Genomic DNA, 16,214 nt, shown 5'->3' with positions numbered 1-16,214 from the left:
GCAGCAGGTCTGTGACTGGTTCGCCACCAGCCACTGACCGCAGAGTTGTGGAGGAGGGAGCAGAGGCGCAACAGCAGCCCGTTGCGCCCATCTTTGAGACGGGTCGTCGCCCTCGGCCCATTCTGGAGAGTCAAGCGCAGGCTGTGGTGGAAATGATGGTGGCGCAGGAAGCCACTGTTTCCAGCCAGGCCTCCAGCACCAGCTAGACCAGTGCCACCACCACCACCAGCACTCCGGTCGGCAGCAGGCCTCCACCACGGCTTGAGGTCATGGTCACGGTGACCCCACCGACCAGCCTGCCCTCACTGAGCTCAGTCTTCACCCCAGTGACTGCAGCCGTGTACAGGGATGTTCTGGAGAATTTTGAGCAGGAGATAATGGGGACATCATCATGCAAGGAGGAGGAGGAGGAGTTGGAGGTGGAGCAGTTTATTGTTGGCGCTGATGAGGAGGGGCGTGATGCAGGGGGTTTTGGGCCACCGGATGTGGTTGAGGCGGGCTCAGAGGACATGTTTGGGGATGATGATGACGTGCTGGATCCTTCCTATGTGCCACCACCAGTACCACCAGCACACTTGCTTGAAGGCAGCTCGTCATCGGAGGAGGAGGTGTCTCTGGCACAGAGGCATGGCAGCAGCAAGGCGGCAAGCACAGGTCGTGGAAGGCAGGAGCCACAGCCTGCTGCTTCAGCCGCTACCACCACCCGCAGCAAACCTCCAACCAAACCAAAAAAGGCACAAGCCTCCAAGGGCACCAAAAAACCCCAGCCCTCAAGCTCAAAGGGCAGGTTGAAGTCCCCAGTCTGGCGGTTCTTCACTAAGTGCACAGAGGACCCGACTCGTGCAATTTGCAACAGTTGCAAGGTCAGTCTCAGCAGAGGTCGCGATCCCCTCAAGCTGAGTACCTCGTGCCTGTCGACCCACTTACAGACCAGGCATTTTGAGGACTTTTGTGAGTATGAGAAGCTGATGCAAAGTGGCGCAGGCAGTGGTCAGAGCCAGAGAGCCAATGCACAAATTTCAGCAGCAGCAGTATCCCACCCAGCAGCAGCAGCAGGAGCACAGCAGCAGCAACTCACTTCTCCCCCCCCCCGGGCAGCCAGTCCTCAGTTGCCTCATCAGCTCCCTCCACAGTGGCCTCCTCATCCTCCCGCGCAGGCAAACGCCGCCAGACCCTGCTCAGCGAGTCCTTTCCCGGTGTGACCAAGGTGTTGCCTCCCGCTCACAGGCGCATCCGAGTGCTGAATGGGTTGCTTGCCCGGGCCATGTGCTCCCAGCTCCTGCCATATTCCTTCGTGCAGGAGGGGAGTGACATGAGAGCGCTGCTGCATTTTGGGATCCCGGAGTGGCAAGTCCCCAGCCGCCACTACTTCTCCCGCACGGCGATCCCAGCACTGCACCGGTTTGCCATGGTGAACGTGGGCCGCGCACTGGATCACGCTGTGAGTGCGCGGATCCACATAACCATGGATTCATGGAGCAGCCGTTTTGGGACAGAACGCTATCTGTCTTTTACGGCCCACTGGGTCAGCCTGGTGGAAAGCCCGAGTGAGGAAGCAGCAGGTCCACCCTCGGGCGCAGCAGCACCAGTCGCCCACTATGTGGTGCCACCACGCGGGGTCAGGGGAGAAGCAGCAGCTCCCGCCGCCAAGCAACAAGGCAACAGCAGCGTGAAGGCCCGCCACTGCCAAGCGCTGCTGGAGATGGTCAGCCTAGGGAAGAACAGTCTGACATCAGCCAACGTGCTCCGCTACCTGAGGGAGCAGGAGAAGACGTGGCTGACCCCCAGAGGCCTCCGAGTCGGATTGGTGGTGTCCGACAATGCGGCCAACCTGCTGTCTGCCATCAGCAGGGGACACTTATCCAACATCCCCTGCTTGGCCCACGTCCTGAACCTGGTGGTGCAGAAGTTCCTGCCCACTACCAGGGGATGGAGGAGCTGTTGGAAGCAGGGCGGACAAATTGTGCGCACTTTCCGCCGCTCAGCTGCTGCTGCATCAAAGCTGGCAGAGATCCAGCAGCGTGAGGGCCTGCCACCACACTGCCTTGTCATCTATGTGCCGACTCGCTGGAACTCCACCCTGGCGATGTTGGAGCGGCTGGTTGAGCAGAGGAGGGCAGTCAACCGGTACATCATGGAGGCCACTCTGGAAGGCAACCCCAAACTCCAGCTCCTCACCAACGCACAGTGGGGGCAGATGCAGCAGGTCTGCTTGGTGTTGGCTCCCTTCCTACAGGGAACCAACCTGGTGAGCCAGGAGCGGGCATCCCTCTGCCAGTGGGTGCCCTTTGTTTGTCTGCTGGACAGGGCACTTGGCGATTTGGTGGATTTGGGGGAGGAGGCCAGAAGCAGCTGGAACAGCAGCCGCCTGCGCAGTCCACTGCTGTGCAGGAATTTGAATCCCTGGAGGAGGATGAGTTGGAGGTGCTGGACGTCGCTGCTGAGGGGGGACAGCGGAGCGCAGCAGCAGTGGTACGAGGGTGGAGAGAGGAGGAAGAGGCTCAGGAGCCAGAGGAGGAAGCTGACCCTGATGTCTCTGTGTCACGGACCACCCTGTTCTCCATGGAAGCGCACATGCTGCGTTGCCTGCGCACAGACCCCAGGGTGAAGCAGATGCAAGTGAGGGAGGACGCCTGCATCAGCATGATCCTGGATCCACGGCTTAAGGGGAAGTGGGCTCAGTTTCTGCCTGCTACAGGACGTGAGCAGCGCACAAGCGAGTTGCAGAAGCTCCTTGTTCGGCGACTGGAGGAAACCTTCCCCCAGGCTTCCACCCCCTGTCCCTGTCCAGCCAGCACAGCAGCCGGTGCCTGCGGCCAGCAGCAGCAGCGTCAGGCGCCCAGGAGACCTGCTGTCATTGACGCAGGCGCTCTACATGACGGTAGAGCAGCCGAGAGAGGAGGTGCCTGCAGCAGCCACCTCCTCTGAAAGCCACAGCCAGCGCATGACCCAGATGGTGGCTGAGTGCATGGGGTCCTTCAGTGGGCTTGACACCGGCAGCGTGAACCCCATGGAGTACTGGGTGGAGCGGTTGCACATCTGGAGTGAGCTGGCGCAGTACGCCCTGGAAGTCCTGTCTTGCCTCCCTTCCAGCGTGCTGTCCGAGAGGTGCTTCAGTACGGCCGGTGGCGTGGTCACCGAGAAGCGCTCTCGTCTGTCCACAGAGGGAGTTGACAGACTGACATTTTTGAAGATCAACCAGGCCTGGATTGAAGGCACGTTCCTGGCACCTACTATTGGCGAGAGGAGGACATGAGGTGCCTGGGAATCATTCTTTGACAACATAAACCTTCATTCCTGGGGTCCTGATAATTTGGCCTGGTGTTTCTTCACTTGCTGTGGTAGTAGCGCTAGCTACCATGGCCCGTGACATGCCTGCTGCTGCCACACGTCACTCCTCTTCCTGCTGCTGTTGCTGATGTATTTATATATTTATGAATTTACTGATTTATTTATGAATTTATTTATTTGTGTATTTATTTATTTATTGTATTTATACAGCGCCAACATATTACGAAGCGCTGATTTTCATCCTCCTGCTGTTCACCACACAATGCATGCCTGCTGCTGCCACACGTCACTCCTCTTCCTGCTGCTGTAGTTATCCTGCTGTCTGTGCTCCCACCGCCAGGGTCCACAGAATACATTGCCTGCTGCCATTCGCCACTCCTTCTCCTGTCTGTGTTCCCACCGCCAGGGTCCACAGAATTATGCGCTGCTGCCATGCGCCACTAGCTATTACGCCACTACAATAGCTATACTGTTGTATATAAAAAAAAAAAATATGAGGTGTCTGGGTTGAAAACTGTGCTGTCCCAGTTGTGCATAGGGCACAATGTGGGCTGCACGACTGCTGTCCGGAACCTCCTCCTGCTCTTTGCTGTTTATTTTCAGCCATGGTACCAACGCTAGGTACCATTGGCCTGTGACATTGCCTGCTGCCATACGTCATTACTCCTCCTCCTACTGCTGCTACTACAGTTATCCTCCTGCCTGTCTGTGTTCCCACCGCCAGGGTCCACAGAATTATGCGCTGCTGCCATGCGCCACTAGCTATTACGCCACTACAATAGCTATACTGTTGTATAAAAAAAAAATCTGAGGTGTCTGGGTTAAAAACTGTGCTGTCCTAGTTGTGCATTGGGCACAATGTGGGCTGCACGACTGCTGTCCGGAACCTCCTCCTGCTCTTTGCTGTTTATTTTCAGCCATGGTACCAACGCTAGGTACCATTGGCCTGTGACATTGCCTGCTGCCATACGTCACTACTCCTCCTCCTCCTACTGCTGCAGCTGCTGATACTACAGTTATCCTCCTGCTTGTCTGTGTTCCCACCGCCAGGGTCCACAGAATTATGCGCTGCTGCCATGCGCCATTAGCTATTACGCCACTACAATAGCTATACTGTTGTTTAAAAAAAATATCTGAGGTGCCTGGGTTGAAAACTGTGCTGTCCTAGTTGTGCATTGGGCACAATGTGGGCTGCACGACTGCTGTCCGGAACCTCCTCCTGCTCTTTGCTGTTTATTTTCAGCCATGGTACAAACGCTAGGTACCACTGGCCTGTGACATTGCCTGCTGCCATAAGTCACTACTCCTCCTACTGCTGCTGCTACTACTACAGTTATCCTCCTGCCTGTCTGTGTTCCCACCGTCAGGGTCCACAGAATTATGCGCTGCTTCCATGCGCCACTAGCTATTACGCCACTACAATAGCTATGCTGGTGTTGAAGATAACATTTTACAACAGTACAGTTCTGTAAGGGAAAAAACAAAGAATGTTAGTGGTGGACGGTGAAGAAGAAGAAGAATAACCATGTGAAGAAGAACCAGGTGAAAAAGAAGAACCAGGTGAAGAAGAAGAACCAGGTGAAAAAGAAGAACCAGGTGACGAAGAAAAGAACTAGGTGAAGAAGAAAAGAACCAGGTGAAGAAGAACCAGATGATGTTGACGAAGAATAAGAAGATGTAGAAGAACCAGGTGAACAAGAAGAAGAGAAAAACCAGGTGAAGAATAGAAGAACCAGGTGAAGAAGAAGAAGAAGAAGAGAAGAACCAGGTGAAGAAGAAGAAGAGAAAAACCAGGTGAAGAATAGAAGAACCAGGTGAAGAAGAAGAAGAAGAGAAGAAGCAGGTGAAGAAGAAGAAGAGAAAAACCAGGTGAAGAATAGAAGAACCAGGTGAAGAAGAAGAAGAAGAGAAGAAGCAGGTGAATATGAAGAAGAGAAGAACCAGGTGAAGATGAAGAAGAGAAGAACCAGGTGAAGATGAAGAAGAGAAGAACCAGGTGAAGATGAAGAAGAGAAGAACTGTTAGGCCTGGTGGTGTATTCTCCACAGTCAGCATGCAACGCATGAGCTGACGTGGAGGAGGTACACACACTAGCACAAGGAAACAGGCTATCCCTAGTATAGTGGAGGGGAGGACTGACTCCAATAGGAGATTGTGGCGCACAGAGCCGGTGCAGATCCGACAGCCACAAACAATACTTTCGCTATAACGTCTCAGCGCAAAGTAGCGCTGAGCGCATAAACCAGAACTGAGGAGATCAGGACAGGTAGACAGAATGAACGCTTGCTAGCTAGCCGCTACTTAGTGACAGCAAGCGTCCACAACAAGACAGACTGGAATGAGGCAGCCAATGCGTTGCAGCGATGGCGTGCCTCACAAAGACAGGACAGGATAGTCAGGAAATAGCAGGATCAAGATAGATGAATGTAACACAGACAAAAATACAATAAGTATGTTTTCCTAGCGTATTACAATTACAGCTATCAATGAAACTATTTGTAACGTCTGACTAACATATGTATATATCGGCAATGAACCGATATATGACATAAGCAGGAACACTGACTTAGACTGGAGCAATACAGGGAACAGGACTCAGAAGGATTCGCTATCTCTTCGCAGAGATGAACGCAATCCACAAATGGTAACAGAACAGGATTCAGAAGGATACGTTATCTCTTTGCAGAGATGAACGCAATCCACAAACGGTAACAGAACAGGATTCAGAAGGATTCGTTATCTCTTCGCAGAGATGAACGCAATCCACAAACGGTAACAGAACAGGATTCAGAAGGATTCGTTATCTCTTCGCAGAGATGAACGCAATCCACAAACAGAACCAGGAGCAGGGTAACTACCTCAGCACGGGTGATCACGGTACGCGCAACCTACCAAAACGTGCTGGAAAGCTGACTAACTGCACACAGGATATAAACAGTTTGTGTACGTATACATCAGCGACACTGATGTATCAACGTAACACGAATACAAGGAAAATAATAAACGTGCTGGTATGCATATATATTGGCAATGAACCAATATATGATGCAAAGACCAGCAAAGTATCTTTAGAACAAGAAACACGATCGGGGGCTGAAGCGACAGCAAGACAGGCTTAAACTGAAGCTATGAAAACCCGAGGAGTCCTGCAGGAAGCAGATCTTTATACTGAGGTCATCCAATGGGAGCAGACATGCAGATTCCCACACAGGTGAATGATAATCAGTCACAAGCTGACAGCAGGAAAAGGCAGACAAAGCTATGCAGCTTGCATGGAAAGAGATCAGAACTGCCTGAGCTGCAGCACTACTACTTCCAGCAATACCTGCTGCAGCAGCGATCATGACAGTACCCCCGCCCTTAAAAGCGGATTCCAGACGCTTTTCAAAACTGAAATTCCCAACAAAACAGTCTGACTGATAATTCATGATGACCGGGACAGCCCGGCAAGACCAAATTCCAGAATCAGTCCCCACAAGACTGGACCCATCAGAACCAGAACCTACAGAACCATGCCCATCAGTACTACAAGCCCCAGTGTGACACCCATCAGAACCATGATTTCCAGAAGAAAGCCCTCCGAAACTCCCTGAGCGATACCCACCGCCTTCCAGGAACCGTTCAAAAACGCCAAAGCCTTTGCAATGCCCACCGGGACTGTCTTTACCAACACAAAACCCACTGTTGAACCAGTCCAAGGCACCAGGACAAGTTTTCTCAGAGACCTCCCAGAACACCTTGAAGCTCCAAAGAGATCCCCATAGGTCAGAACGCCCCTTAGGCTCACATGGAGAACTATCAAGAACCCCTATGGAACCTAGGGCAATTCCCGAGTCAGGGCCACAAGGACAAACATCAAGATCAGGGCTTTCAGGGACCAGAACCATCTCTGGGCATGCAGGCAGACTGGCAACATCAGAACATGTTCCCACTAAGGAAGCATCAGAGCACGCTAACACCTTAGACACACTTGGGCATTCTGGCACACAAAGAACATCTGGGCACACTGGCACAAGAGAAACCTCTGGGCATGTCAAGGAACTGTGAGCCTCAGGGTCAGCCAAGACAGGACCAAAACCAGGACTGGCCAAAAAAAAATCATCATGACTAGACTTCGCAACTACTGGACTTTTACACGAGAATGCAGGATCAGACTTAGATGTCGCTGATTCCAGCAAAGTCAGTAACAAATCAGATTCAGGGGCACTAACAAGACAGGACAAATCTTCTGATGTATGCACTGAACCAGATAGGGACTCCACAACTACCTCTGGACTGGACAGAGACTCATCTAATACACTGGATTGGAGCTCATGAGGCGCTGCAGAACAAGTCAGTATTGCAGCAGCCCCCACTGGACTAGGCAAAACTGAGGAATTCCCTGGACAGGAAGGGGACTCTGGAACCTCTGCCACAGCGGCCAGAGAACCAGAATCTTTCAGGATACAGGGCTGGGTTTCAGGAACACCCAGTAGACCGGACTGAAATTCTGAGATTTCTATTATTTTGACCAGAGAATCAGAATTATCCATGTTACAGGGCAAAACTTTTGAAACATTCAGAGGACAGGGCTGGAGTTCCTCGGCTGTTACAACACTGGAGAGGGACTCAACAACATTGGTTAAATCAGACTGTGTACAGGGCAAGGTATCTAACACACTTGCTGACGAGGACAATATTTCAATGGCTTCTGCTTCGCTGGGCAGAAATTCATCAAGTTTTATTAGAGCAGACTGTAATTCCAAAACAGCTGCTAGACAAGTGAATATTACTGCAACACCAACTGAGGTAAGCAGTGCCTCAGACTCCTCTGCTAGAGGGTTTGAAGTATCCAAAGTACTGGGTGAAGCATAAGACTCTGCGACCACAGCTTCACTGGACAGGATCACTGAACAGTCCATATTGCAGGGCAAAACCATGGAAGCACCTGCTGGACAGCATAAGGATTCTGTGACCTGAGCTTCATAGGAGAGATCTACTGCACAATTCATGGTACAGGGCAAATTTACTGGAACATTTTCTGAACAAGGTAATAATTCTGCGATTTCAGGTTCACATAGCAGATGCTCTGAGCTATTCACGATACAGGGCAAATTTACTGGAACATTTTCTGAACAAGGTAATAATTCTGCGATTTCAGGTTCACATAGCAGATGCTCTGAGCTATTCACGATACAGGGCAAATTTACTGGAACATTTTCTGAACAAGGTAATAATTCTGCGATTTCAGGTTCACATAGCAGATGCTCTGAGCTATTCACGAAACTAGAGCGAGGTGTAGAAACAGGAAGATCAAGACACAATGTTTGCGCATCTGAATCACCATTCATTTGTAAAATTGGAAAATTCAGATGCTGGGCTTCTGAGGTTTCTAGACAGGATTGCTGGGACTCGGAAACTGATGTAGTGCATGTATTGGCATCTGCTGGATCAGACAGGAGTTGAACTTTATTAACACAGGTAATTTCTGCAGAAGTGTTTGCAGAGGCAGGCAAGATTTTTCTGGTGTCTGTTTCACTGAACAAAGACTCATGAGTACTGGCTAGACTGGACTCGGAAGTCAGCAGGACCTCTGGATTCTCTGCTGAGAAATTTGTGCAGGGCAAGGTTAAGAAAGTATCAGTGGCTTCTGTTTTACTGGGAAGTAACACTGAGTTATCCATGGTACAGGGTGGAATTGCAGGAACTTCAATTTCACACAAAAAGAGCTCCGAATCACCTGCTGAATCAGCCAAAGGTGCTGAAGCAGGCGGGTCAGAACGCCAAATTTGCGAATTCGGAGTCACATAAAAATCATCCAAAATCAGTTCCCACACATCAATCAAAGGAGCCACACAGTCATACCTACACACACCAGTCTCTATTAGGTTATAGGCCGACTTAATGCATGCATTCAATACCATTTCACTTTTTGCACTGTAAAATTGACAAAATGAACTTGAATCATTCTTCCATTCACATACCAGGGCTTCCATCTCTCCCTTCTCGAATGGAGGATCCCATGCATACTTAGCTGAACATTCAGGCTGATTACAGTTTGCAGATATGATTGTGGCAGCGACATGTATTGGGTTAATTAGCAGGTGATTGGCAGATTCCTTATTCTTAAGAATCTCCAATACCTGTAGCAAGTGTTGAACTGTAGTGTATGCAAACTTTCCTTGCTTCACAAATAAGTTGATTTGTTCAATACTCTGTAATATCTCCTCATAATCATACTCAGATAATTCTTTTAAACAAAAATCTTTATTTTCCCTAGCCAGTGATGAAAGTTCATTAGTAGTTTCATAAGTCCATTTAACTCCCCTGAAAGACAATTGCATTTCATTATCTGTTAATGGCAGAATCTCATTATAGGTCTCAGTCGCTAAGGATAACGACTCTGCAGATTGGTCACGTTTCTTATAACGTTTGCGTTTGGCCTTAGACCCTGCTGCCTTTGGTGATTTATTCAAAGCTGCAGGAAAATTATCAGGAACACTCTCTGCTTGCTGATCATTTTTGCAAGCAATTGAAGGAGCAGCTGATTGGCCTGCTGCCAGGAGTTCATTTAGAGGAAAAGGCAATGGATCTATGCGCAACCAGTTATGGATCACAAACGCTAGAAATTCCAGCGGTCTCTTTTTCAAATCGGAATGATTGAGAACATCAAATGCCCACTGAAACAATTGCCCTTTAAACAAAATATAACTTAGCTGGAGTGCCCAGGTTGAAACAGGAGTCGCTTGGAGATCGGGATTGGCCAGGAACCTGGCACATTCAGAGAAAAACTCATTTTCTGTTTCAGAGTTAAGTTCTTCAAATTTCTTAAAGGAACAGGAACCATAATTAACAGTGTCATACTTTCTGGGATTCCCCCCACAATGGGGATTGGTAATGGGGTTTTCATAATGTAAGGCTTGGTGGTGTATTCTCCACAGTCAGCATGCAACGCATGAGCTGACGTGGAGGAGGTACACACACTAGCACAAGGAAACAGGCTATCCCTAGTATAGTGGAGGGGAGGACTGACTCCAATAGGAGATTGTGGCGCACAGAGCCGGTGCAGATCCGACAGCCACAAACAATACTTTCGCTATAACGTCTCAGCGCAAAGTAGCGCTGAGCGCATAAACCAGAACTGAGGAGATCAGGACAGGTAGACAGAATGAACGCTTGCTAGCTAGCCGCTACTTAGTGACAGCAAGCGTCCACAACAAGACAGACTGGAATGAGGCAGCCAATGCGTTGCAGCGATGGCGTGCCTCACAAAGACAGGACAGGATAGTCAGGAAATAGCAGGATCAAGATAGATGAATGTAACACAGACAAAAATACAATAAGTATGTTTTCCTAGCGTATTACAATTACAGCTATCAATGAAACTATTTGTAACGTCTGACTAACATATGTATATATCGGCAATGAACCGATATATGACATAAGCAGGAACACTGACTTAGACTGGAGCAATACAGGGAACAGGACTCAGAAGGATTCGCTATCTCTTCGCAGAGATGAACGCAATCCACAAATGATAACAGAACAGGATTCAGAAGGATACGTTATCTCTTTGCAGAGATGAACGCAATCCACAAACGGTAACAGAACAGGATTCAGAAGGATTCGTTATCTCTTTGCAGAGATGAACGCAATCCACAAACAGAACCAGGAGCAGGGTAACTACCTCAGCACGGGTGATCACGGTACGCGCAACCTACCAAAACGTGCTGGAAAGCTGACTAACTGCACACAGGATATAAACAGTTTGTGTACGTATACATCAGCGACACTGATGTATCAACGTAACACGAATACAAGGAAAATAATAAACGTGCTGGTATGCATATATATTGGCAATGAACCAATATATGATGCAAAGACCAGCAAAGTATCTTTAGAACAAGAAACACGATCGGGGGCTGAAGCGACAGCAAGACAGGCTTAAACTGAAGCTATGAAAACCCGAGGAGTCCTGCAGGAAGCAGATCTTTATACTGAGGTCATCCAATGGGAGCAGACATGCAGATTCCCACACAGGTGAATGATAATCAGTCACAAGCTGACAGCAGGAAAAGGCAGACAAAGCTATGCAGCTTGCATGGAAAGAGATCAGAACTGCCTGAGCTGCAGCACTACTACTTCCAGCAATACCTGCTGCAGCAGCGATCATGACAAGAACCAGGTGAAGAAGAAGAAGAAGAGAAGAACCAGGTGAAGAAGAACCAGATGATGATGATGAAGAAGGAGAATAAGAAGACGAAGAAGAACCAGGTGAAGAAGATGAAAAAAAAAATTGACGATGAACCGGGTGAAGAAGAAGAAGAACTTAAAGATCCAGATGCCAGTGAAGAAGAAGATGATGAAGATGATAGTAATGAATGATTGATGAGAAACAAAAAGAGGGTAAAACAGAAAAAGAAGACAGTGAAGAAAAAGATGGAGAGAAAAAAAAAGAAGACAGTGACGATGAATAAACAAGAAATGCTGAAAAAAAATTTCCATCACATTTTTTTTTTTTTTTTATATCAAACCTATTTACATGTGATTTCACTGTAAAAAAAAAACCCATCCGAATACGCGAACACTAATTTTTTCCCGAATTTTTTTACGCAACCCGAACCGAATTTGAATCCGAACCGAATTCGGCGATCGCATCCGAATCCGAATTTTCCGCGGGCCCGAATTCGAATGTACCCGAATTGAAATTTGGTACATTCGAGCAACCCTGGTGGTAAGCAGAAAGTAATTGTTAGACAGGCATTAGGAGTCAGATCACAATAGTAAGTAGTTGCTGACAAGTAGTAGGTGCTAGGGAGCAGTGGAAGCTAAGCTAAGTTACATAGGGTGCAAAGTTCCAGTGGGAGAAAAACAGACTAGGTATATGGTACCGTATACTATAGCAGGGATTAAATTGTGATTGCCTCCGAGGACAGGGCCCTTTTCCACTAGCAATCGCTAGCATTCGCGCTAAACGCTAGGGATTGCTGAATCGGAAGTGCAGGAAACTTCCCGGCGATTGCGTTCGCGATTTTGCTATGCAATGCACTGCATAGCAAAATCGCGGCAAAGATCGCTCCGCGGTGCAATCGCGTTTGAGTTAAAAACGAATTGCGGTAGTGGAAATTACCTACCGCGATTCCTATGTTAAAAAGCAAACCGTAGCGATTTCAAAATCACTAGCGGTTTGCGATTTTGTGATTCAGCATCGCAATCGCCGCTAGTGGAAAAGGGCCCTTTAGTGACATGACTAAGTACTCTGTAAAATGCTGCAGATGATATAAATACATAATAATAATATGGAAAGACATTACACTGTGTTGACCAGGAAGCTTTGCCAGCAGATGCTGGTCTGCGTACCATGTGACAGAAGACAAAGCCAGCTTCCTCCGAGAAAGCTACGGGGGAGATTACATGGGCCACACAGCGCACGGGAGTGCGTTCTCATGTTACTGGACGTATAAGGACTCACACCCATATCACCCTAACGATAAGACCTGTCCGGTTGATCCCCACTGAGGCTAGATACCACTTTTTAGACAAGTACTGTTTGCTGGTATCAGGATAAATTGCTAACTTCTCTATATACTTTTTGCATTGGTTTGAAAATGTGTGTGCAGGGGACACTAATTTGTTTGTTGTACTCTCTATTGTGCGGACTTGGATCAATCCGTAGTTGTCCCCAGCAGCCCACTATTGCAGCGCTCTATCAGACACATCACACACACACACGCACACACACACACAGTTATTTTTGAAATATTTTTAGCACCAAGGTACCCTTTAACACTCTCTCTTTAATTTTTTGAGAAGCATTTCCTGAATCAATTTTGCTAAGTCTAACTGCCAAACAAAACCCTGAGAATCCACCATGAGGAGATGGACTAGTCCAAAACCTGTCAGGTTTTAGCTGCTTACTTTTTTGCCACAGTAGTTCTTTAACAAGGAACCTATCCAATGACAGTTGCCTTTGGCTTCTTTTGATGATTTTGCTGAAATATGACATTGTACAGTCAATGCACTAATCTTGCAGTGTGCAAAGGAGAAGAAACATCGGGCCAGTTGTGATGACACAGCACGCACACAGTACATTCTTTTACTTGTTGTAACAAACTTATCTGGTGTTGTCTCTGGAGGCTGCTCTGATAGTGTGGAGCAGCTGGAGGAAGCTTCCTCTTCCTCTTTGGTCAGTCAAATCCCCGGCTCCCCTGAAGACGGTAATCAGCATGTTCGCATCCCCGACCCCCCTGTAGATGTGGGTGAGCGTGTTGTTTCTGGCAGTCTCCCTAGGAGGACGTGCGCAGCTCAGCGCTGCCTTTATAGGTTAAGGAGGTGTGTCTGAGGTGTGTCAGCTGATTCCTACGGTCAGCTGACACTTGCTGCAGGGATTTTGCTGATTGATCTGATTTTCCTGGCGGCTTGGTCTGTGCTCTATTCCTGCTATACAAGCCCTGGGCATTCAGTTACTCGCTGTCCGTTATAGCTGTTAGTTTGCTGAACGCTGGACCTTGTCTTGCTACTGTGCCTAGTCAGCTAGTTTTCAGAGCTATATATATATGCAAACACTGCCGATATATATGTACTCTAGTTAGACCAGATATCTATCTATCTATCTATCTATTTATCTATCTATCTATCTATCTATCTATCTATCTATCTATCTATCTATCTATCTATCTACATACTGTATATATATATATATATATATATATATATATATATATATATATATATATATATATATATACATATTGTAATTGTATATTATTCTGATTGTTATTCTGTGTATGACCCGGCTAAACCCTCACTCTGATTCTGTCTCCTCCTTGTCTGTACCTCAGCCATCTGACCTCAGCCATCTGATCTCAGCCTGTTTAACGTTTTTGCTCTGTCTCAGCCTTCTGTACTATAGCCATCTGACCACCTGTGTATGATATCAGCCTGTTATTGACCTAGCCTTGCCTCAGTCCTATTGTACCGCAGTATTTCTGACTACACGTGTATGACTTCAGCTGACGATATGACCACGATTTATCTATTCAATGATTATGTCTAATACCCAGCGTCACACTTGTATAACAAGAGGTTACTTGCTTATCAAGTGAAAATTTCATAAAAATGTTTCCTTCTCTTGCAAAGCACTGTTAAACCAAGTGTCATACTCACCGTCCTGGTCTTCTCCGGCGTCTCTGCGGGCGTGTCTCTACGCGCGCGCGGGCACGCTTGGCTTTATTGCTGCTCTTGTTTGCTTGGCGCACACAGCGTTGCACGGTGCGCGCGTAAGGTCGCACGCGTGCACCGAAAAGGTTGCATGCTTGCGCGCCTTGCGCAGGCGTTATGGTTGGCGCCCAATCCTCTATTTAGACAGCCCTACTCTCAAGAGCAGTGCTGTTAGTTCTTACAGCGTGTGCCTTGTGAACCTGTTATATTTCTGATCGTGATTTCGGGTATTGACCCTTGGCTTGTGACCCCGACTACTCTTAAATGCTGTCCGTCTCGATCCTTGGCTAGTTCATCGTTTACGTCTGTCTGCTGCCCGTCCTGACCTCCGGCCTGTCTCTGACCTTCCAGTATTCCTCCTGCCCTGACCTTCTGCTTCGTCCATGACCTTGAGTACTATCTGTTCTTGGCGCTCCTCATTGGGATGTTATCAGTTCTCCAAACCACTGTGGGATTACCTTAAAGGGAGGGTCCTGGGGCTTCCTCCAGCCCGTGGCAGGCAGGATGTGCCCTCGGCGCCGCTCCGGAGGCTCCCGGTCTTCTCCGGTGACTCACCTGACCTAGCCAGGCCGGCTTCCTGGTCGGGCTTCTCCTTGCGCTCCAACGTGCGTTTCAGGTGGTCGCGCTGACGTCATCGGACGTCCTATGGATTGTACTGCACAGGCGCAGAACTACTGACTGGAGGATAACGGTGATGTCAGCGCGACCGTGTGAGACGCACGTTGGAGCGCACAAGAGCCCGACCTGGAAGCCGGTCTGGCCAGGTCGGGTGTGCCACCGGAGAAGACTGGGAGCCTCCAGAGCGGCGTCGAGGGCACGTCCTGCGGGCTGGAGGAAGCCCCAGGTAAGTGGATTTGTATTTTTATTTTTTTTAACTAACTCTGTGAACCCTCCCTTTAAGCGCAACCTGGTGGGCACTAGGCAGCGAAGTCCTGCACTCCCCTCAAGGGGGTGTGGGTAAAGACCCGTGGTCACTTAGACTCTGTGCTTGAGTAGTCCTAACACCAAGTTACTTGCAATCCAAGGTTTGACTATATGGTCAAAAAGTGCCTTAAAAACTAACATATTTAAATCCACCAAGAGTTAACATGTTGAATAGGAGTCTGATTTTTTCCTACTATGGCCAAAAGTTCCTTAAAAATAATGAACATAGCAAAATTAAAATTAAGTTTAATGTAGGAAAATTCACCAAGGGTTAACACACCAATTTTGTCAAATGAGACTGTCGGATTCACAATAATTTTTTTTTTTTTTGCCAAACATGACTGGGTCGTGCCCAACATTGCATTTTGCACATACAGGACTTAAGTATAAGATAGAACACACAATATACAGCAGAGTAAGACTTGATACTGGGGCAGAGGTTCACCTTCCAGCAGGACAACGACCCTAAACATAAAGCCAGGGCAACAATGGAATGGTTTAAAATAAAACATATCCATGTGTTAGAATGGCCCAGTCAAAGTCCAGATCTAAATCCAATCGAGAATCTGTGGCAAGATCTGAAAACTGCTATTCACAAATGCTGTCCATCTAATCTGACTGAGCTGGAGCTGTTTTGCAAAGAAGAATGGGCAAGGATTTCAGTCTCTAGATGTGCAAAGGTAGAGACATACCCTAAAACACTGGCAGCTGTAATTGCAGCAAAAGGTGGTTCTACAAAGTATTGACCCAGGGGGCTGAATTATTATGCACACCCCACTTTGCAGTTATTGATTTGTAAA

At 48.1% G+C, this 16,214-nt stretch overlaps 1 protein-coding gene across 2 annotated transcripts in view; it reads right to left on the bottom strand.

Moving 5' to 3' along the window:
* LOC137504007 (uncharacterized) overlaps window positions 1-16,214 on the bottom strand; it is a 36,703-nt gene that overhangs the window by 13,446 nt on the left and 7,043 nt on the right. The window contains exon 1 of one of the 2 annotated variants that reach the window (XM_068231865.1): window positions 13,189-13,719. The exons of the other annotated variant lie outside the window; for it this stretch is intronic. Coding sequence (XP_068087966.1) covers window positions 13,189-13,276 — 88 coding nt within the window. The 5' untranslated portion in view covers window positions 13,277-13,719. Of the gene's footprint in view, window positions 1-13,188; window positions 13,720-16,214 lie in introns of those variants that run through there. 2 annotated transcript variants of the gene reach the window in all.

The sequence above is a fragment of the Hyperolius riggenbachi genome, chromosome 4 (assembly GCF_040937935.1).
Source record: "Hyperolius riggenbachi isolate aHypRig1 chromosome 4, aHypRig1.pri, whole genome shotgun sequence".
Classification (NCBI taxonomy): domain Eukaryota; kingdom Metazoa; phylum Chordata; class Amphibia; order Anura; family Hyperoliidae; genus Hyperolius; species Hyperolius riggenbachi.
Note: the sequence above shows the minus strand (reverse complement) of the source record. Positions and strands in the feature narration are given on the sequence as shown.